The following is a 22198-nucleotide window of genomic DNA, read 5'->3' as shown; positions in this document are numbered from 1 at the left end:
TGCTAGTTTGACTCCAGCCCCTGCTTAGTCTGTGGCTTTGGCTTGGGCCTGACAGCAGGTCATGGCTTTGGCTCCAGACCCGTAGCTGCCTGTGGCTTCGTCTCCAGCATGATCTCCAGTTGTAACTTTGGCTCTGTACCAGTACTGGGCTGTGGCTTCAGCGGCTCTCTCAACTTGGGCAGTGACTTTGGCTCTGGCCCCATCTTGAGCTATGATTTCTCCTCTGGTCCCTACTCAGGCCCCTGCTTCTGCTCTGGTGCGTGTTCAGGACATGAATTTGCCTCTAGCTCTGGCTCAGGCTGCCACTTCAGCTCTGGCAACATCTCTGGCCATGACTTTGGCTTGAACTTGGCTCAATCCCTTGCTTAGGCCGTGTCTTCAGTCCCACCATGGGCTGCTAGTTCTGCTCTGGCTACTTCCTGGGCTGCTGCTTTGGCTCTGGTTCCACCCTGGGAACGCTGGCTCCAGCCCCATCTCAGGCCTTAACTTTGGATCCAGGTCCTTCTTGGGTGCTGCTTTGGTTGCAAGTTCAGATCCAGCTCCTGCTCTGGCAGCACTCGATGCCTTCACATCCACCTTTATCAGCGGCACAGTCAGCGTGGTGCTATTGTATGAAGCAGGGAGAAGACAGAAGTGGGTAAGTCAGCAAACAGCACTTTCTCCGCTGCCTATGTGGAGCTAGTCTCTTCATCCTGGTCTCAGCACACCTCTGAAGGTTTTGCAGACGTGGAGGGACACTCTGCCTCTTCCGTGGGATAAGGGACAGGGAAAGGGCCAGCCCTTTGCCATGAGGATGCTGAGCTGCCAGGTGAGAGCAGCCCCTGCTGGCACAGACCAAGTGGTCCTGCAGGCAGTGTAAGGTGCTCCTGGGCTTCTGTCTGGGCTCGTCACCTCACCAAGGGCTCTTGGTGCTCCACTGGGGCGCTCTGCTGGGTGCTCCCTTGTTCAGGTCACCTTGTGAGCTCCTCAGCTGGCCTTTGCACTAAGGAGGCACTGCACTGATTCCACATCAGGCTGACTTGAGAGGTCACCCACCGAAGCTCCTGGCCATCGGTACAACCAACCATTTAACTAGTTGTCACAGAAGGTATCCAGGTGGGATTTTTGAAGTCTCCACGATTCCCCTCCCATTTTGTGTAAATCAAACCACAGACACAAGTCTCTGCTTTGTTAATCAACATCCTGGGTAGAGGATGTGGCTATCCCAGGGACTCCTCCGGGTGGTTCATGCTGCAGACTGACCCGACTACCTGGATGAGGCACTTACAGTGGTCAGAATGAGCTGTTCCTGTGGCCGCAGGAATGGTCACACAGGACAGCCTATGGTGCATAGTTAAGACAGGAAGCATTTTGTACATAGCACTGAAGGTGATGGATTGAGGAAGCACCAGAGTGGTCACAGGCCAGCTGGATGTAGGGAAGTGCAAGAGGACAGGGGGTGGGGGAGGCACGCACCAATTTAACATGTTTGAGGGCTATATGACCATCCCAGGAAACTGCCCTGTGCAACCCCTGCCCCACGCAAGGAAGAAATGAGGCCCAAGAGCCACACAAGGTCCCAGCCCCTAGCCCCAGACCCTGCAGCATTATGCAAAGCATAACATCAGAAAAACGTGGGCAGGGATAGTAAGGAAAAAAACACTAAAATAGAAAGGAGGAAAAGCATCTATTAGCTCCAGTCCTACAGCAGCATTCACCTCAACAGCCTAAGAGTTCATAGTTAGAGAGAGTTACTTTTTAATAGTATTTATCAGAAACATGGCACTTTACATCTTCAGGGCACCAAATTTACAGTGATTATTCCTCACAACATCCCTGTGAGGTAGGCATTAGATTGCAGTTACTATTTGACACATGGACAGAGACAGAGAAGTATGTAATCAATCCTCCACAATTAAGTTAATGAAGTTCAACCCAATTAAACATGGACAGGACCTTGGTGACTTGACTGAAAACACTGAAGTGTGGGCCTTATAAAGTATCAGCTATATTCTTTTATCCTAGTCAGTTACAATGCTTAGGGTCCAACTCTGTTGCTTTCCCATATCCCGCTGCAAAAAAACTACCTTTGTTGAACAAGACACACATGCAGAGATTTGCTAGAAAGTGAGGTCTGTAACAGAAGTAGAAAAGAACCCACTTGAATTTAACCTAAATTTGAATAAAAATGAAAGAAGTTTGCCTGCCCAGTCAAATAGAGCAGATTCAAATTTAGTTCTTCTACCATTTCAGCTGTAAGTATTTGCTCGACCTAAAAAACTCAGGAATAGAATTCTGGTAGATTGATTGCTGTCTCAGAAATTATGCTTATTTTAAGGTAAACTGTTCTACTGACGTCTGGAGGATTCTTGAAGAGGAACTTTTGGGTTTAACTCTAACTTTGTATGTATTTTAAAAGTCCCATTAGTATACCAATTGCTTGAGTAAACTTCTCTCTTCTGGATTTTTTTGTTGTTGTTGGTATAGGGCTACCATGAAATAGAACAGTGTTGTAAACTTTAACATAATAAAAAATCCTAGTTTTTAATACACAATTATTGATTCATTTTAATAACTTTCTACTGTAAATCAACTTTAGAAAAAAAATAGTACACTTGACAGTATGGCTATAGCGATTATCTCATCTTCCTATAGCTTTCAGCTGAGATTTCTGAAGAGACGAACTTTCCAAGAAAGGTTCATGGTCTCAACCTGTAAACTGTTACTGATCAGCTGAAGTCAACGTAGCTATTATAAATTCATTCAGACTGAGTAGATAATCCATTCGTTCCTTCGTGTGCAGTATCAGTGATAATGGTCTGTCTCCAAGCCGAGAGATGATCATGATTAAAGAGGTCTGGGTCCACATACTTTGAAACCCAAAATATGTTTTCTTTCCCAGTAGAGAAATCTTCATTCTCATTTAGTGGAAGATTCAGCCTGATGGAAAAATGGCTGTGCACTAAGATGGAGGAAGAGTAAAGCAGTAGCTTTAGGAAGAAACCATCTTCATTTTGATGAAAAAAAATGGTAGGTGGGGAATTAACACTATCACCACTAGATAGGAAATTCTAATCTGAGATTCATTTTTGCTTCTATAAATTGAAACTGTCACAACTGCTCCCTCACAGAAAACTTTAGCCTTCGTGAATACACAGAATTTTTAAATCCACAGCGCAATTGTAGTCTCCAGACAAAAACAAAAAACACCAATAAAAAACAACAAAAAAAGAAATCTCAGAAGTGCACTTTGTATCTCCTGCCTCAAAAAAAGGTTAAAGTGCTAAGTTAGATATATCTAAAAATTAAGCATCTCTCCTAGTCCTTTATTTTTTTAAATGAAACTTTATCTTTGGTTTCTTGTATCTTCTCTGTAATTTTATCCTTTGTTTCCTCCATCTTCTCTGTAATTTTATCCTTTGTTTCCTCCATCTTCTCTGTAATTTTATCCTTTGTTTCCTCCATCCTATCTTGCAGATATTCCTTTACTGGTGGTGGTGTGGACATATAGCCATTCTTACGTAGATATTTAACGGTGATGGACGTTCCTCCCAAAGTCACAGTATATCTGGCAGGAGTTGCAATCTTAAAGAAACCAAAGGATAGACCACATGAATAAAACAGGACGGTATTATCCATCAGACAGTATTTTTAATATTAAGTATCTTGGCCAGTGTCAGATACTAAAAATATCTTCTATTTATAAGGAAATAAAACAATTAACAGTACATTCTCTAGAAATGCATACCTTTTACACTAAGTATTCTTTTGACAAACTAGCACAGGCATTACACTTCCCTTTTAAAAAGCCTCCCTGTGCAGCTTGTGGGAAGAGCATTAGGTGTCTCAGAATGCAATTCAGAACAGCCAGTATGTGAGCAATGAACTATAAAAGCAAAGAGGAAGTACTAACAACAGGATATGCTTTAAATTCTAAAACTCACGAGAGTATAGGCATCTAACCTTGAGTCCAAAAATAAGACTTGCATATAGAAAGACAGAGCTAAGAGAGACCTTCAGAGGTCAGCTAATCCAACACACAACGAACTAGGTTAGTTATTCTAGAAAGTTTAGAGTAACTTTTTTTTCAGAACTTCAAAGATAAAGCATGCAAAATCTTCCATTTGCAACCTATTTTAGTACTTTCATGTCTTGAAAGTTTCTTCCAAATCTCACAGCTGTAATAAAATCTTTGTATTTAACCACATTTATTGATCTCTTTCAGGTACAGGAGTAACTGGAAGAACAGTGCTTTCACGTTTTGTTTGGGAAAAACAACAAACCTTAAAGTAACAGATAAATAGTACATCATATCTGGAAAGAAAACTGATGAGCGGCTTTTGAAGTGAATACAGTACTTTGGTTTTGCATGGTCTGACACATTTCAGGCTCCCAAAACACAGATTTTGGGCATAAAACAACAAACGAGACTCAAACCTGAATGTAAGTAATTGATCCAAGTGGACAACGAAAGTACTTAAGAATGATAGAGAACTACAATAGAAAGACAAACTAATTCATCATCTAGGATAAAAAATACCCTTACTTTTATCTGGCAATCGTGAAGTATTTAAAATTTAGTTTGTTATCCCAGTTAATTATTCCAGGGATACAGAGGAACAGCTTAATTGTAATTAAATTTCTGAGGACAGACAATCATCCTGCAGCAAACAAAGAAGTTATTTTAGAGATATAGATAGATTCCTTAAAGGAACACAGAGCCCATACCAACTTTCCAGTGACTATTCCTACCACAAAAATGAATGTTGAAATATGTGTAACTATCAAACAGGGAAAACAGCATTAATTCTTTCTGATCTAAACAAACAAACCCTATTTATTTCACCAGGCAAGATTTAGAGCTTGTTTACAAACCATACAAATACTTACTTTATACAATGCATATGCAGTTAGTGCATTTCCACTCTGGGAGTTTTTCAGGATGCTTACTATGCTGTCTGGTAAGCCAATCAACTCTAGGAATGGAACAACATTCACTCCTCTACCAAAGAGAAAAAAAATTGAAAATGAGTAGGATGACACTTGAAACACGAACAGTGATTTATAGTATCATTTCCGTTCTTAAACTCCTTCGTACAATCTTTGCAATTTGATAGCAAAATATTTTTTCCATCTAAGCAATACACTTACAAGGTTTATATTTTTGTACATATAGGCAAATTAAAGCTTTTTTGTTCTTCATTCCACCAAGAGGCAACCCATTTATATTATCCTTGTTGGATAATATATCAACTACAAACTTACCTGTGTCCCAGTTTACTATGTCTGGAGTTAGTGTAGTGGTTGTGACACAGCTACTTAGGCTCCAGTTGTGCAAGTTCTGTTTTGCCTATTTTTTTCCTCTTTGGAAATTTCAGACTAATCTGCAGCATGCCCAGAAGTACAAAATCCAGAGTTTAGTGTGCTGCCTTCACTTTTAAATGAAACAAATGGAATGTGGCAAAAGAAAAGGAAACATATATTATATGCACAAGACAGCAAGGCTTTTGAGCCCATCTATTCCACCTGGTTAATGCAAGGTGGAAGGATAGATGGAAGAGCTCCTATCATAACTTCTTTCTTTTTGAAAACCAGTGAAACTAACATCAGCATAAAGAAAGAAAAGACAGTCCTTCTTTACACTGTAATAGAAAGCTACATGCCAGTATAGAAGGCCTGACTTTCCAGTATTTAGAAATGTTGTATTATTAGCATCATCATCCACTTCTAAATAACATTTTCATCATTTTAAGTGTTCTTCTGTGCATGTGATCACTTTAGCATCAGGAACAGGATCAGGTAGTAGCTTTCTAGCAGTTACCAGGATCTACAACCTGAAGGCCTATCCCCAACGTAGAAGTTGGAGCAAGATCTGAAAGACAGCATTAATCAATGTTATTAAATAAACCACCATGGTTTAGTCTTGTGTCATGAGCAGTCATTCTCAAAGTTATTTTTCCACTTCCAGAGGGTGCTGTTGCTGTAGCATGACAAATCAAAGCTTTGTTATAATTAGTTTCTAGTTAAATATTTCAGTTGCTTTCATCTGTCAAATATGTATTTCAGCAGCTAACTTAAGTGTTTGATGAAAACTCGATCTGAAATATCTGGATGTGAGCATCAACCTGGACTCATCCAAAGCAAAATATTTTTAATAGCTCTAGACCTTTATTCTTCTGACATAAGCTAAATTTAGAATGACATTTGGATCTATAGCTCCTAGAAAGGGCAATTATGCCAGCTGGTTAGAGTAACTAAAACAAACAGTTGTGTGGTAAGGCATTCTGATGTCAAAGCCCCATTCTTGCTGCCACAAACTGCCATTGTTTCATGCTTTCTATTATTAAATACACAACACTAGCAATCCAGAGATAAACATTTACTTATATTTAGCAAACCATTTTAGATAGATAAAACTTCTTCAATCTGAACTAACATCTCATAGCTGATGTTTTTTCTAATAAATGCCATTTTCCAAAACATTATCTGGCCCACACTATAGCTGAAAGAAACTAAAGTTACAAATACATTTATTTTTGGCCATAAAAGTATTCAATTTCCCATTCAAAAGTCTGGGCTACAGCAGCAATTTTTATGGTAAAGGGAAGGAAAACAGGAAACAAACAAAAAAAAGGAAAAAAGAGACACGTGGTTTGTAAGGAGCTCAGAGTGAGGTAAAAGATTTGAAAGTCCAGTGATGGGGGAGGACTGTGGATAAATGGGGAAGGAAGTGGTGAAAATCCTTCAAATCCAAAGACAAAAAAAGAACAGGTCTATAAAGATCTCATCTAGCAACTCATAATCAGAATTCCAAACCTTTATTTTTATCCTGTGAAAGGTTACTAATCATTTTGATGCTGTTTACATCCAAGCATATTTTGGGGAGACTGACATTTCTCCAAGTGTAAGCAAGACATCTGGTGTACAGAAATAACTGCATGATAATAGTATGCACACACCACTCTCACAAATGCAGTACTTCAGTATTAATCTTGTGCTCCAGGTAAAAACGTAGCCTCATTTCCCTGTTACATTTACAGGCACTTTTTAACATGTAGTAATAATTTATGTCCTTTCACCAGTGTGAGCCTGTCTCAATTCAACAGCAGTATTGAGTAGTGCAACAAAATACCAACTTACTTCATGGCTGCGTAGTAAAAGGATCCAAACCACACTGTGGAAGTCACAAGATGAACTGGAATCATGACTTTTCCATACTGTTTAAAAGTTTTCTTGAATCTTTGAACAAGACTAATTGATTTATCTTGCAATGGATCAGGATCTGAAGAATCTGTCTCTACGGGGCTCTGCTTGGGTACATCAGCGGCTGAAGTCAAAGGATTCCTCTCTTCTAGTACTTTGTGAGGAGTGTCTGCTGGCTGCGATGAAAAAGCACTTTTCTTTGAGGTTAACAGTGCTACACTTGCATGAAGACATCGTTTAGGAGGGTCCAGTGCCAAAATCACTTTGCATCCAACATTAGATGACATCGATTGTCCTTTTACGCACTGAAAGACGCTAGGGCGAGGAAAAACCAAACACATCCCGTGCGCCAGCTGAGATGCAGTATGTAATACACTCCTTTGCATCTTGATGAAATGTGGCCGAGTTTTCTGTAGAGAAGAAACAACGGGGAAAGAGCAAACAAATTGCATTTCAGTTATTTTGTAATTTTAGATTTGCAATTCCTCCAACGCTACTTGAAATTCTGAAATTTTACGTTGCTCTCTATCCTTCTACTTTAAAAGGTTTTCTTTATCTTCCTTTGCAGAAATTCTGTTACCTTCTATAATTAAGCAAATCATTTTAGATCTCACCTCTTTAGTACTCTAAAGTCCACTTACACTAAAATGTCCACTTCACATAGCGCACACTGCTCCTCACAGCTGAAACGCTCACTCTACTCTCTGAAAACATTTTCAGATGTTTAGTGCTAGCTACTGCTTTTATCTGTATAATATGGCAGAGCTGTTGAAAAGCTACCCTTGAAAGTTCACTTCTAGGAGTAACTGATAGTTCAGGTGATACTTCCAGCCTAGACAGACACAGTGTGACCTTACTGAAGTGCTTTCGTAATGGTGGGATGTACTTTAAAAAGGTATTACATGTAGTATAATTAAAATTAATTTTTGGTGTTCTACGCTATTTAACTAAAAGTAAAAATTCATACAGTAAAAAAAATAATTAAAAAGATCCATGAAGTCTTAATAGTAACAAACCTAACCACAATAACCTGCCAGTATACATCTACTAGGAATTGGGATGGTGCTGTTGGATGTCATTAATTAAAAGAACAAAAATTAAACTGTAATCTCATAAATATTGCAACAAAAAGAGCATTTTAAAACTGCGGATAACCCAGTTAGCCTTATGATTTTGAACACTTACCAGTTATTCTTGAAAATTTGGAAGAGCTACTGAGAGGTTCCCCACAAAACAGGACAGGAATTTTGTACAGTGTGCATAGTAACTTGTAACTACAAATTACTGAACAACTAACTTTCCTTCCCACCAAAGAAAAGCACCACTAGTTGATTTTATCTAACTAATACCAGCTAAGTCAGTTGCATTACAACTAGTAAATCGTCCATGTTTTTGGATTTTTAACTAACATAACAACTCTTGATACAAATCAGAAATCATTAAAGTTTAATTGAAACTCCATCATCATCTTCACAGCTTTACCTACTGCCTTTAGATATATCTTAATCAGGTCTTTTGATAGTGAATTCATCTAGGCTGTTGAAAATGATCAATATTTCATAACATAAGCAGAGGTTTAAGAAAATGAAGTCATACATACCCTTTACTACTTTCCAGATACGCAACAAAAGGTCTGATAGAGTTTGTGTCTTCAAAGAGTTTCTACTCTTCCACTAGTACCCCACCTTTCACAAGTATGTCTTCAACATATTGACGACTCTGCCAAAGTGGAAAAAAGGCACATTTAGAGAAACAGAAAGCACAGCCAACTGATACTATTATTTTTGTTCAGCCCGAAACCTTGCTTAATGAAGAAGATACCAGTGCAATTTCCTTTTTGGACTCTGACAGCCTAGTGACAGTTTCTTTTCTGCGTAGCTTAAGAATTCTTGAACTGTGAACTAGTGTTTCCTTCCAAGAGGTAAGTTTCATAGTCCAAAGGGACTTCTGTTAGAACATTCTTGCCTGTACATTTTCTAGATATTTTAACGTAATTATTTTTTATGTAATTATTGTGCTTGAATTAATTGCAATTACTAGAATTACGATGTTTGATGCAGGGAAAACATCAGAGGAACGGTTCCAAACTCCCTGGACACATCTATCTTGCATGTGAAGCACAGACACCCACTTCTGGGGAACTCATACTAACAGAGGAGGTTACTTCATCACGAGGGGAAAACTGAACTCTTGTTTCTTTGTAAAGCAGCAGTTACTCACTCCTGCTGAATTATGAACTCAGTGGGAGCCAAGAAGCGCTCTTGCTAGTAGAGCAGTAAATCATCTACAGGTTCTGCCTCTCAACGAGACGGCCTTCTGTAAGAATTCACTGGAAGCAGCAACTGCTTGTTGTATTTCTGTTTTTATGAGAAGCAGAGCTTCTTGCTGAATTCTTAGATACAAATGCAATTGTATTTGTAAACAAAAAGCGGTGAAAACACTTTATGGTACTTTTTCACATACCAACCACCTTACTGATTTACAGCAATTATAATAAACTGTAACAAAACTACACAGCTTGCCTATAGCCACTTACACTCCCCTCCTGAGGGCTAACACCCCACGGGACTGTTTTCCCCTCACTGGCAGTGCACAGCACTCTGAGCACCTGCCCCAAGTAGGTTTCTGCCATATCCGGCCAGCGGACCCACAACGGATACCTATAACCTACATGGACCTTCTACTCTATCTCACCATTCTTCTGCTCTCAGTGGATGGTGTCCTATTCCCAAATTCCAAAGAAGCTTTGAAAATTGTCACCATACAGCATAGGGGAAGCAATGCTGATTCTCTCTTGTTATTAACAGGACTCTGCAATCCACCAGTCTTTGAAGGAGCTCGTTCGGCCACACAGAGACTAATGATACAGCAGCAAGAAGAAACTGAAAGGTATTTCTGGGTTTTCCTGTTATTAGCATTTCTCAGAATACTGTTTCTAGGTTCACTGTCTAGCACCTACTGATGGCACAAAAGCACCACTGTTCCACACCTCTGATACACTGCTATGGCTGCAAAACACTGTGGTTTGAAATGGCTTCCAGGACTTCCAAAAAAAAACAAAAAAAACAACAGCAGCAAACCCAAAGCAATCCCAAAAGGTTAGAATTCCCCTCAACAGGAGGAAGCAACGGGTCACTACTATGTGCTCAGTCCTCATCAGTCAGCAGCTAACACTGCTGTGATTGGTGAGCGAGTTTCAGGGTGGCTGCTTGTAAGGTAAGTGCCCTTCATCATCAGACTTAACAGCAGTCAGAATGCCACCGCTGGCTGAAAGTAGGGGAAAAAGCAGGGCCGCTGACAAGACCTGCCATAATGTTTTTGTTGTTCCTTTGTCCTCAGACAGACTTGGAACTTGTTAACTAAAAAGTTTTTCTCCAGGATGCCAGACCCTCCAGTCCAAAGGGAAATTTTCTGACCATCTGCATAGATCCTGAAAAGGTCCCGAACCCTGTAAACGCAGATGAAAGTAAGTTCTAGCTGATATTCTAAGAACTACCTTACTTTTTGCTCCTCCACTTTAAAAAGCTTTTTGTTAGATACTTAATGTATAAGGAAAGGTTTAGATGTAATAGAGCTTACGTTTGAGAGAATAAAACAGGTATTTCAAAACAAGGTTGGAGTTCTCCAAGAGATCCTACTGCTTTATAGGTACTTGTTTTATTTTACTTATTTAAAGGAACATGAGAGACTTTTGATGTGTAAATTGAAGATGATGACATTGTCACACAGCACTACAAGCCTAAAGGAGGCAAGAATTATATTTGCAATGGTTACAGCAGGGTATAGGAAAATCAATTGAGTAAAATAAATTATTATAGCATACGTTTTGTAAACTGATTTTAAAGAAACGAATATTGGTAAAGGGGGGTGATGGCTGCAGCTGCTCAACTGTAGTATTTTAATTACTTGGCTCACCATCGCAAACAAATCTTAAACAGGACAGACAACCCAAAGTGCACAATAAACGTCTGGAATTTACAAGAAATATGAAATTGTAGTTGTTTCATCCTTCTAAAACCTGAGAAGAATACAGAGCAATCTGTCCTTTATGACATGATTAGTGAGAAGAAGTTCCTAGTATCCAGTACATTCAACAGGCAGCAGAAAGCAGCATGTCAACCCATGGCTTTGAGGCATAATTTTATTCTTTAAGAACAATAATTTCCTCAAGATAATTATTAGTTATGTGAGTTATACAGTTGCCCCTGTAACTTTCAGTTTTGAAAACCCCTCAGATTCTAAGAAAGGACAGTAAGCTAGACATTATCCACAATTGCACTGGGTGACTTTTGGAAAAATATTTCTTAGTTTTAATGTATTGCTTTTATGCTATTGCACGATGCTGCAAAAGCACAGAGAAAGACAGAAGCTAGAAGCTTCAAATACGAGGGTGGAAAAGCTGGTGGGATGCTACATGACAATTGGGCGGGGGAAGGTATTTTAAAGCATCTCAGTTTTTGTATTAGGTTTATCCAAAGTATGCCACAAGCTAAAAAAAAGACAACAAACAAACATGGAGATGTCTGAGGACAAATACAGCTGTTCTCTGCTATAAGAATCTCATGTAGTCAGTAACCAGATAGACGCTAGCAGGACAAGCTATGAAATAATCTATAAACACTTCTTGGATAAGGTCTCCTCTTCAGTGCTATCATGTTCTGGCCAGCTATTTAGCTGCATCTCCAGCTGGCTGTAAACTGAGCTCAAGAGATCTTGGCTGTTCAAGACACACTCCTGGTTGGGATTCTTGGACATCCACTTAGTTTCTGAAGGCACGTTTGCCTCATGACAGGTTATTAACAAGCCCTCTAACATAAGGGAGTGCTCCGGTGGCCTCCTGAGTAAAAGTACAGTTCAGCTCCTCATCACAGTGCCAGAGGCTTTGTTTGGGAAACTTTTATGCTCCTGTTATAATTTAGAACAGCCTTCACACAAAACTGACGTGCTACAGGAACATCCTGTCTCTTGCATTTGCGCTGCTAAAGTCTTTGAAACCCAGTCAGTGATTACTAGAAAGCAGAGATTAGACTTGCTCCTGAGGACAACAAGATCCTGAACAGAAGCTCAGGATCTTTTGGTGGCACAGAGCTGGGCTGTGTGACTACCATGAACCTGTGGTTTTAGTGACGTGCTAACATTTTAAGCAAAAAAGGATCCAGGATCATTGGAAAATGTAAAAGTAACAAGCAGGCCAACGCAGGTACAGCAAAGAGTGCTGGGGATATCTGCTCTCGGAAAGGGATGTTATGTCAGAAAACGTCACATGAAGCTTTCATTAGGATAATTTGTATAAAAATAGTTACCCTTTTATAATTAAAAAGTTTTGAGTTACTAGAGAAAACAAAATGTGAAAATGGGCTGGATGTAAGACTAAAGCTTTTGCCATCTAAGTCCTCTTTTGTAAAAGAGGTCAGAAAACATCTGGGGGAATTGAGGGTATAATGTAAGTAGACTAGCCTGGTTTATTTTCTCAGTTCCACAAGAAACACTCTGGACACAATATGTAAATACGGACGCATTTAAAGCGCTTGTTCTGTTAGTGTTTGAAAACAGAATATTAATTATACCACAGGAGAGTTCCCACTAAAAATCCATGAGCTTTTTCCACTCCCCAGGCACCGTTCTCTGAAACCAGAAAATTAATTTACATTCCTGTCAATTTTAGTGCAAAAATCAAGGAAACTTTGAGGATTATGTTGTATATATAGAAGAATTTGAAAAGGACAAACCACATTGTCAGAAATCCTTTCCAGTTCATCTTTCAGATTGTGTAAAAAGCAAATGCACAGAGATCCCACGCAAACAGCCAGGTTGATAAGAAAACCTTTATATTGAGTAAAAAATATAAGCAATATAATAAAAAAGACTTGTTTCACGTTTAAATTTGTTCAGCAGTTTATTGACAACATTTAAAAAAGCACATTGCCAAACATTAAGGTAATAAAACAAGAAAAAAAAAAAGCTACTGAACTTAAAACGTATGGGTTGCCTAAAAGGCTGGGGACACATTTTGAAATCATTGTAACTATAGTGCAATATATGTAAAGTATCATTTTTTCTAAACACAACATAAAACGTAGCTATAAACCTCGTAATAACTGAAATGGTTCAGCATAGCATGCAGTCACTATCCATGGCTGGGAAATGACAGCATATTGGGAGTTTTTATTCTTTGCATAAGTATTTCAAGGGTATATGAATAAGCATTTAAAATTCATATTTCAGCTTTTACTACTTCTGCAGTATCCTTAATACAATCTGTTATTCATTCAAACCTAAGCTACTTGGCTATAATTTGAAGTTTGGGCATCACTAGCTGCCTCACCCTGCCTACCATTCAGAGCTGCCTGAAAAATTGAACACCGTGTTTTAGGCCAAAGGGAGCAATGCAAACCGAGTCATGCTGAAATTTATTAGAATCTTGCTGAAAGTCATCACATCAAAACACAATGCAAGGGTAATCTTACAGACAAATTGGCCTAATAAGTTAGGCATGATGGAGGCGGAATGGGCTAATCTCTGTATCATCGCTTAGTAAAAGCTAAGCAGTATATTTTAAACTTATCATATTACTACTACTTACTAATGTAAGTGCAAACAATTTTTGAACCTTCATTTTTATTTAAACTAAGGTAGTTCTTGCTTAAACTTAGTAAAGTTTTCAGTAACTTTGGTCAAGAACGTAGAATAAACCCTTTGACATAAGATCCCTAAATACATGGCAATCTCCACTGCTACCATGTTCTGATGCTTTAAGTATTGGTAAGCACAGCAAAAACGTAGCTTTAGGCAGAATAAAAATTTTTGTAGAGCTTTATATATAAAGTTTTGAACATTGGATTCAGAACACAAATAAAGCAGGAGAACCTAATGCAATGTCTGTGCTGAATTATAGAGCAGGAATGCTAAACAGGAGGCTTAACAGCTGATCTGCACCCCATCAATGTGACAGCGGTATCCCTCTTCTCCTGTATGCTGAAAAGCATTGGATCTCAAGCTTGCACACAGTTGAGCATAGCATAAAAGCGTGAATGTTCTCTCCCCAATTCTTTTAGACAAGTATTCAGTTGTGTGCAGTGCTTTCTGCTCTTCAGAACTGTTTTAATATCTGGAGCTATTCTATGTTTCAGCTCTAAACTCTGTTCAGAGCTGAGAACTTCCCTCGTTCAAAACTTTGCAGCTCGGCAGTGCTGAGCATCTACGCCAGGTTCCTTCATTCTTAAGTTTCACTCTGCCCTCTACCGATTTTTTCCAAAAGTACAGCTCTTGTACTAATACGACAGAAGGTCTCCCTACTCCGGTTCCTTCCAACAAGTGTCAATCTGCTTGATCGTCTCCTATGTTGTTTCTGGATGTAAAAACAAAACCGAAAGACAACCCACCCAAAACTGCCTTTTAAAGTGCTATCTGATTTGAGCTTTTGTCCATTTGTCACTCTGCAGACATGTCTGTAACTTGCAAGTTAGAAAGTTATGCTCTTAGAAGGTAACTAAACTTAAAACCAGGCATGCGCATTTGTTCTAAAAAGGATGAAAACCTCACTTTCTTAGTTCAATGGCAACATCATACTTGTCTGCTTATTCTTTTGCCTTCCATGTTATGACCTGTCACTTTAATCAAAAGACCAAAATCACAATATAAATCCAATAAAACAACTTTCCCAAGCAACCCCTAGTAGCCCCTTTCATCCTTAGATCTTTCGTGTATCATTAGTTCATTCCCCTCAAGACACTGGTGGTTTTCTTTCAGAGGGTTTTCAACCGGAGGGCCACCATGTGGAGGTGTGTGGGGTAGGCGTGCTCAGCAGTGGGAAGTTTCTAAGGGGTCTGCAAAAGATAATTCCCGTAAGTGAACCTCATGTTGGGACAGTTTCTTGCACATGGCTTTGAATTCCCCCTGAAAACAACGACATCTGAACTTGCGAGGAGTCAGACTCAAGCACAAATACACAAAACTTTGCTGAAACACTGAGGATCTCTTAGGATCTCCCCTCTCCACATCTCATCCAACTTTAATTGGCAGACTCCTCACCTCCATCACCTCTCAGTGAGCACCTCAAAGTCCTGTCTGTACATTTTAACTAATGGAAGACATTAGAAACGTAACTATGTTTATTTCTGCATTTAGGGCTGACATTTCTTTTCTAAAGGTCCGTTACCTCTCTTTAGAGTTCAGATCTGCTCTGCACATCTCTCTTCACTAACAGAGGCATCAATAATGGTCAAAAGATTACAGAGAAAACTGAACTCCAGCGTGCTCAGGACTTACTGTTATTCCTCATTTGGGTTCCAGTAGACAAGCTCATTTTTGGATTCAGTCTTTTGACATATAAAATTTAGATTATGATCTTTAAATTAAACAGCTCTTAGGAGTTGTAGTCAACTGCTCCTGAAAGGTCTAATGAAACTACCGGAAACACCCTGGGGATGCTGTGACCTCCACTAAAACAACTGGTGCTGGTCCAAATAAAGTTGGGCCTTTTTGAACAGAGCATATCAAACGACTGGGGTATTCAAATACTTTCTCTTAACTAATTGTAAAGGGCATTTATTAACAATATGCTTCAACTTGGATCTTAGCATAAACTTTGTACAGCCTTCTCTCTCATCCTGCATTATGACTACCAAAACCATTCCCTATCTGGTCTTGAGAAATGCCATTTTTGCCACCTCAGGTCTTCACAGGTCTCATCTCACTGTACATCCCAACTGTAGTCAACAGTACCAGCTGTAATTAAATTGTTATTTAATTTTGTTGTAAATTAAATGTTAGCTAACATAACCTGCATTTAGAATAGTACAAATCAATGAAAACAGCATGCTCCACCAAATTCACTAAAAGTGAGTAAACACTTCCAGAGAGCATGCTCCAGGGGAAGCCCAGAAGCCTTACAATTAAGAACAATACAGGCAAGGCCCAAATCAAAAGCGAACAAAATACCCCAAACCAATCCTCTCATCCTCCAATCCCCAGCCCCCCAAAGACTTCAACAGGAACAGAATCAATCCACAGTGGAAAGAAACATTAGGTTCAAGGTTTTCTTTTATTCTTTCACTGAATTTATTTCACATTTTCAAACACTGAAAAGATGTCACTTTTTCCCCAGCAAAAAATACCGAACGATCATCTTTCAGCAGAATTGCTGTTGGCAGACATTTGCTTCCAGTATAAATCTTTTCTAAATATTCCAAGCGTTGAATTCTCTGTTGTGGATTCAAACTTCTCCATATGGGGAAATACGCGTAGAAAATCAGAAAATCTTGAAAAATTACACGTGAAGAGGCTGATCATAACATTTACTGAACAGACAGATGTTCAAAACCACATTCTATGTCTAATTTTTGGTAAATGCTATTCCCCACAGCTCTCCAAACAAACGTGACCTGTTCTTAGGAATAGCAGTATTACTTTTGTTAAGGTTTTGACAGCTGAGCCGACAGAATTTCTTTGCCCACCACTCAGTTCATTGCCTTCAGCAGCACCTTTTGCTTAGAGGGCAGGATCGGTAACGTTGCTGGCCATGCAACCAGCAAAACGGCACCATCTGAAAGTGTCTGAAAGAGCATCAGACTCACAGAGCGGTGACTTCACACCAGAAGGAGCTCTGATGGGACTTCAGTATCAGAAGCCAAATAATGCTCTCGCTCAGTCCAAGGAAGCGCCCTCGGCATACTCAGAAGAAGCAACCAACCTCTGGCAGAGTTCCTTTCTGTTTACTAAAGAGCACCACAAAAAGATCCAGATGGTCCCCTGCGTACCAGTAGGAGCCTTTTGGTCAGCTAGTCTCTTTTTTTTTTTTTTTTTTTTTTTTTTTTTTTTTTAAGTGTTCTGACTTCACCCTTGCCCATGTAACACCAAACTTTCACCCACTGCCAGGACATGAGTCCTAAGGAAAAAACATTATTAAGGGAAAAATATGTACTGCCTGCTGTGTGGGTAAGGCAGGTGGTAATGTCATTGTAAAAATTAAGAAGTCATTTTTTCGTCAACCTTTATATTTAGAAATAAAACTTATAAACCAGGAGGATAGAATTTTGGGTGTTAACAAATTACATCATTAACCACAGAAAAGAAAAAGTAACTTGATTGTTTTAATTTTCCAACTTTTTAGACAACTCAATTTAAATAGTAAAAACACATCCATTGTGAGAAGACCACTTTGTACCAACAGACCTTGAGATCTACTTTAAAGCAAACCACGAACATAGTCTTCAGGACCTACTCCTGAATGTCATCTACCCAAACACCCAAATTTCACAATTAACCACAGGTCAAGACATCTCAGGAAGACACGGCAGACTTCTGACAGTGTACAGAGCCTAGCACTAGAAGGCAAACCATGAGATACCTCCCTAAGTGCTGGACAGTTAATAAGAAACCCACAATGTGGAGCTCTGTGGATTCACAAATTCTTTATTGACCCACTACAAGGCCTACTGTTGCTTCGGAAAGGAAACACAGTAGAAAAGATCTTCCAGTCAGAATATGCTGCATCTAAAACACATCTTTTAATCACAGAACACAACTTGCTCTTGTCCTTCCAGCAGCTGTTGCAATACTTTGAGGCAAGAAAGAAACATGGATGTACAGTCTTACTTCCGTCCTTCTTACTGACAGAGAGAATTTGTAAGCCACGGACGTAAGGAAAACTGAATTCCTAGGTAGTTTTGTCACAAGGTTAAGGTTGCTGGTGTTCAAAAGACTGACAAAATTCAGCTGAAGATCCTTCTGTGGTTAGGGCATTCATTACATCTCCCTCACGCATATTCTGGTGGTTGCTAAAGATTAAATTTAAGTTGTAGCCATTTTTCAGAAGCATCAAATCATCTGCTTTCATAAAGCATCTCAAAGCTTACTATTTCTGAGCGCTACCACTCTCAAAGCTAGTTAGTGCTACCTGCCTGTTCATTCTTCCCTAATTCCAGCACACATGCTTCATTTCTGAGGAAATCATGCTAAAAATTAAAGTTGCTCTATCCCACATCATACCTACTTCTGTTGTCCAATACCTTCACGTGCCTTGTTCATTAGAAACTGGGGCAGCACAAGCTGAGCAGAGCTGTAAACCTACTGACACAGCAGATTAAAGTGTTTATTTATGAGTTCTCTGTACTTTCATTTTTATGAGTTCTCTGTAAATATTCATGACAGGATTAAAATATTTTTGGAAGATATCCTAAGTAAATTTGCTAATGTGTCATTCAAGGGAAGTAATAGCAAGCAAGTTAATTTTCCCAGGCGTGTATCACCCGCTCTCATCTTTACGACCAGATCAAAGTAACACGCACGTCAAAGATATCTGTCTTGGAATGCTTTACATAGAGCAGCAAGAGAAGAATCCTAGGATCACAACCTGTGAAAGCACGCTGTGTTTTACGAGATGTGACCAACAAGGCCCAAGGCTTGTGTTTCGGTACAGAAACATCCCTCCTTCAGAAAGTATAGCTCGAGACAGTAGGAAGAAAAAGATGTTATCTAATTTTAACATCAGCAAATCAGCTTTTAAATGCACAAAATATTAAGAGCAAGTAGTTAACTGGCTGGCACATGCTGGAGCTAAGCACTACCATCACAATTACAAGGTAAGTGTCTTCACACTCTATTCAACAGTTCCATCAGTCACTTTGGGAAGAAACTTACCAGACTGCTGTAAAGCCACTCACACATTTCTATTAAGAATCAACAAAGTCCATGCATCTGGAAACCTACTGCTGTGTTTTATAATTTGTTCACAAACATTTGACTGTGTAGCCTTCATTTCTTCGCCCATCCCGCTTTGCAAGGACAGGCTGCTCAGGTTCTGGAGAACCGCAGAGGATCACAGCCACGCAACTTCTTGTTTTGTTTATGTAATGACTGCTACACATGGCCAAGGTCAGTTTTTGGACAAGATCAAATAGCAGAGGCCTGGGATTAAAATTTGCAGCCCAGCTAACTGGCACTTTCATTTTCTGATGCGTGCAAATGGAACAAGACCTGGTTTTACCATTCAGATATCTCTGTTTAGAAGGAGCAGTGTCACGTCTTGAAATAGAAATGCCATTTTTTGATGAATCGTACAATGTGTACCTAGTTTGAAGGTGACGCAAGGAGAACTGAGTGGCAGAAGACACTGGGGTGGAAAAGATTTGAGCGGCTCAGAGGAAATATGAAGTCCATGAAAACTGAAATCATTACCATTTGTACTGCAGAAGAGTCTAAACACCAAGCAGGGTAACATCCCATGTGTTAAAGGAGAAATTAATTCTGTCCTCAACTGCTTACTGAGACAGAAAAAAGGTTGGAGGACTGACAAAATTAGATGCACCAACTCTGATTTACTAAGACCTCATTAAACCACAATTCTCCTGACAGTTTGAAGCAATATATTTGCCTTAGAAAGAACAAAGCTTGTTGCACTCAATGTACTGGTATCTTCAAGATCAGCAGAATTTGGGAAGGTACCATTGCAGCATAGCATAAGGATTTTAACTTGGTATTCTGATAGGTAACGACTTGGTTCAAGCACTTTAGATCAAGGATTGACTTCATTCATGGCCAGGGATTCCTAAAAGGCTACAGAGTACCTCTGGTAGATTCCTTGACTTGACTCAGATGGATGGTATAGTGTGGCAACATTAAAAAACAATAAAAAAGGAATACTGCTCAGGTTACAACAGTTTTCTTCTTCATTTTAAAATTTTAGATCATGATAGCTTACCCCCCCCCCCAAAACAAGATTTTTTTTCTATGTCCCTGTCCTTAGAGTAATAAAACTTTGTTAAGAACAGGAAGTTAATATTTCAGTTAAAAATCATTAAAACTACATTTACGATTGTATTTTTAAAATAAAACTCCATTTAAATGACCCTTAACTATTTTCTTAAAGGGTCAGATCACTCTTTCATACCACTTTCTCACTTGCACCAATCTTTCCAAGAACCTTCCTAAGAAGACAGAGGGTGGTTCAGTGGAAGGACTGCTTTCACTGTGCTGGAAAATACTGAATGTAAGCCTTATTTCTGAAATTTCACCAACGAAAACTGCCACACCCTACCAAGTTCTTAAGCATTCCTCCTGTCCCTGAAGATTTCAATCATATGTTAGGCCCAAACCTCAGTTCTTTCAGTAGTTTTATTCCATTTTTACTCCTGAAATCTTGCTGACCTTGAATTTACTTCAGTGCCTAATTTTCAAAGTACGTTCAGCTTCAACAATCTGGGTTTATAGCGTATCAGCACCAACAATAACTATGTTGGATATTATTCCCAAGCTGCAAAACTGATTGCAAGGAATGTTATGAATTCAACTACCAGTTTTACAGTCATTTTTAAAATCAGTACTTTCTGCTTTTGCCATTGTGTTAGTTGTGTCCTTATCTTTAAAGCCAATATTGAAGTCAAAACTCCATAGAGGTCCAAAAAACGTGTTGAGATGCAAGCTGAGGCCTGTTATCTGAGATAAGGGAACAGCAGTAACTCCCTGTCTTACAAAAACAGACCGATTCGGTTACTTAGTGATGTCTATAAGCATATATGCAGAGCTGAGGTGGCTTGTCTGGAGATCACCTACAACAGCAGAATTACATGGATCCTTCTAAATACAAAAATCAGATAAAATCTTTTCTTATCACCTGCTACAGTCCGTGAAGTAGATGTGTAGAAAGTCACGCTAGACAAATCTTTTTTATCTTACATTCCTTACATGCTCAGAGTCTGAATTTGCCTACTCGTTTTTTGCCATGTGCAGGCCATCTGATATCCACCTACCCAAACCATCCAATGATTTTTTTTCTCCCTGATGGCAACGCTTCTCAAGCAGCGAGTGCAATTCCACAACGCTGCCGCAGAGGCCACTCACACCCCTTTTACCTCAAGCAGCCTTTGAACAGTAAAAGGAGATAAACACCTGCTGTCAGCACCACAGGAGATGGATGGTGGGGACACATTATCCTCTGTGCATACATTTCCCACACAGAAGCAGCTGCAAGTCAAATAACCTAGTGCACAGGCGGCAACTCAGATTCCAAATTTGGAACTTGCTCCCCATCTCTCCCTCAAGCCGAATAACTTTGGCAAATCGTTAAGTTTATACTTGTAATAGTAGAAGCCTCTTAGGGTTGAGATAAGCTGAGGAGCAGTAAGTTGCAGTCTGCTTAAGAATTCGGTTTGGTGCAGGCTTCTGGGGCACTTTGCGTGCTGCTGTCCAAACTTGTGCTTCCTCCCTTGGGCCAGCTTGCAGAAAGCACTTTGGAAGTGGACATAAATGAGGTGAAACGTGTAGGCTGCGTTATCTGACACACATCTACACTTGATTTGAAATTAAAAGAAGTCTCTCCTGATGTGACAGCGTTGTCAGAGTCTTCTGACTTGGATAGCTCTCACAGTTAATTACCAGAAGCAGATTACCAACAAGAACCAGAACTCCCAGCAGGGTTACCAAAAGCGTCCTGCCTTGTTCAGCTAGCCAGTGCCTCCTGGGGATCCCGAGGCCCCCACAGCAAGCCCCAAAAAAACGTGTAAGGAGAAAAGGCTGAAGCCTCGAGATCGTAAACACGGCTCTGACCGCGAGCAGCTACCCTGAGGGCGGCAGCGGGCCCCACGATGGCACCCGCGGGCCTTGCCGCTTCCCCCCGCCCCCAGCGGCCGGGCCCTACCTCCCTCCCTGCCCGTACCCCGTGAGGCGCCCGCACCCGAGGGCTGCCCACCCGCCCCGGCCGCACCGAGCGGGTACCTCACGGCCGAGCCGCCGCCGCTCTTCCTCCTCCTCAGGCCCGGCCCCGTCGCCGCTCCGGGCGGCGGCTGACCAACGGCCACCAACGGCCACCAACGGCCACCCTCTGCCCCAGCCGCGCGCGCCGCTCCCCGCCCCCCCCCCTCCCCGCGCGCGTCAGGGCAACGTGCAGCGCCACCCGTCCCTACCATCACCTTGAGGGCCGGCGGCGGGGCCACTGCGCAGGCGCGGCGGCCCCCCTCCTCCCGAAGCCTGCTGGGAGTCGTAGTCCTGTTCGCCCCCTCCCGCAGCACGCATGCGCAGT

At 40.4% G+C, this 22198-nt stretch overlaps 1 protein-coding gene across 3 annotated transcripts; it reads right to left on the bottom strand.

The window, feature by feature from the left end:
• Positions 1–1713: 1713 nt before the first annotated feature.
• On the bottom strand, positions 1714–22198 carry FAM210A (family with sequence similarity 210 member A). 3 transcript variants are annotated; one of them, XM_035565353.2, is made up of 5 exons: positions 22089–22198; positions 8783–8901; positions 7120–7592; positions 4870–4981; positions 1714–3564 (listed from the first exon to the last, which is right to left on the bottom strand). In XM_035565353.2, exons 3-5 carry the CDS (start codon positions 7566–7568, stop codon positions 3298–3300), a joined length of 828 nt encoding a protein of 275 aa, XP_035421246.1. In that variant the 5' UTR covers positions 7569–7592; positions 8783–8901; positions 22089–22198; the 3' UTR covers positions 1714–3297. The 3 variants fall into 3 exon arrangements, with proteins under 3 accessions (XP_035421246.1, XP_050564646.1, XP_035421245.1); XM_050708689.1 differs by having other exon boundaries at positions 22083–22128; XM_035565352.2 differs by lacking the exon at positions 22089–22198 and adding an exon at positions 21895–22038.

The sequence above is a fragment of the Cygnus atratus genome, chromosome 2 (assembly GCF_013377495.2).
Source record: "Cygnus atratus isolate AKBS03 ecotype Queensland, Australia chromosome 2, CAtr_DNAZoo_HiC_assembly, whole genome shotgun sequence".
NCBI lineage: Eukaryota > Metazoa > Chordata > Aves > Anseriformes > Anatidae > Cygnus > Cygnus atratus.
The sequence above is the reverse complement of the archived record's forward strand: the minus strand, read 5'-3'. Positions and strand labels throughout refer to the sequence as shown.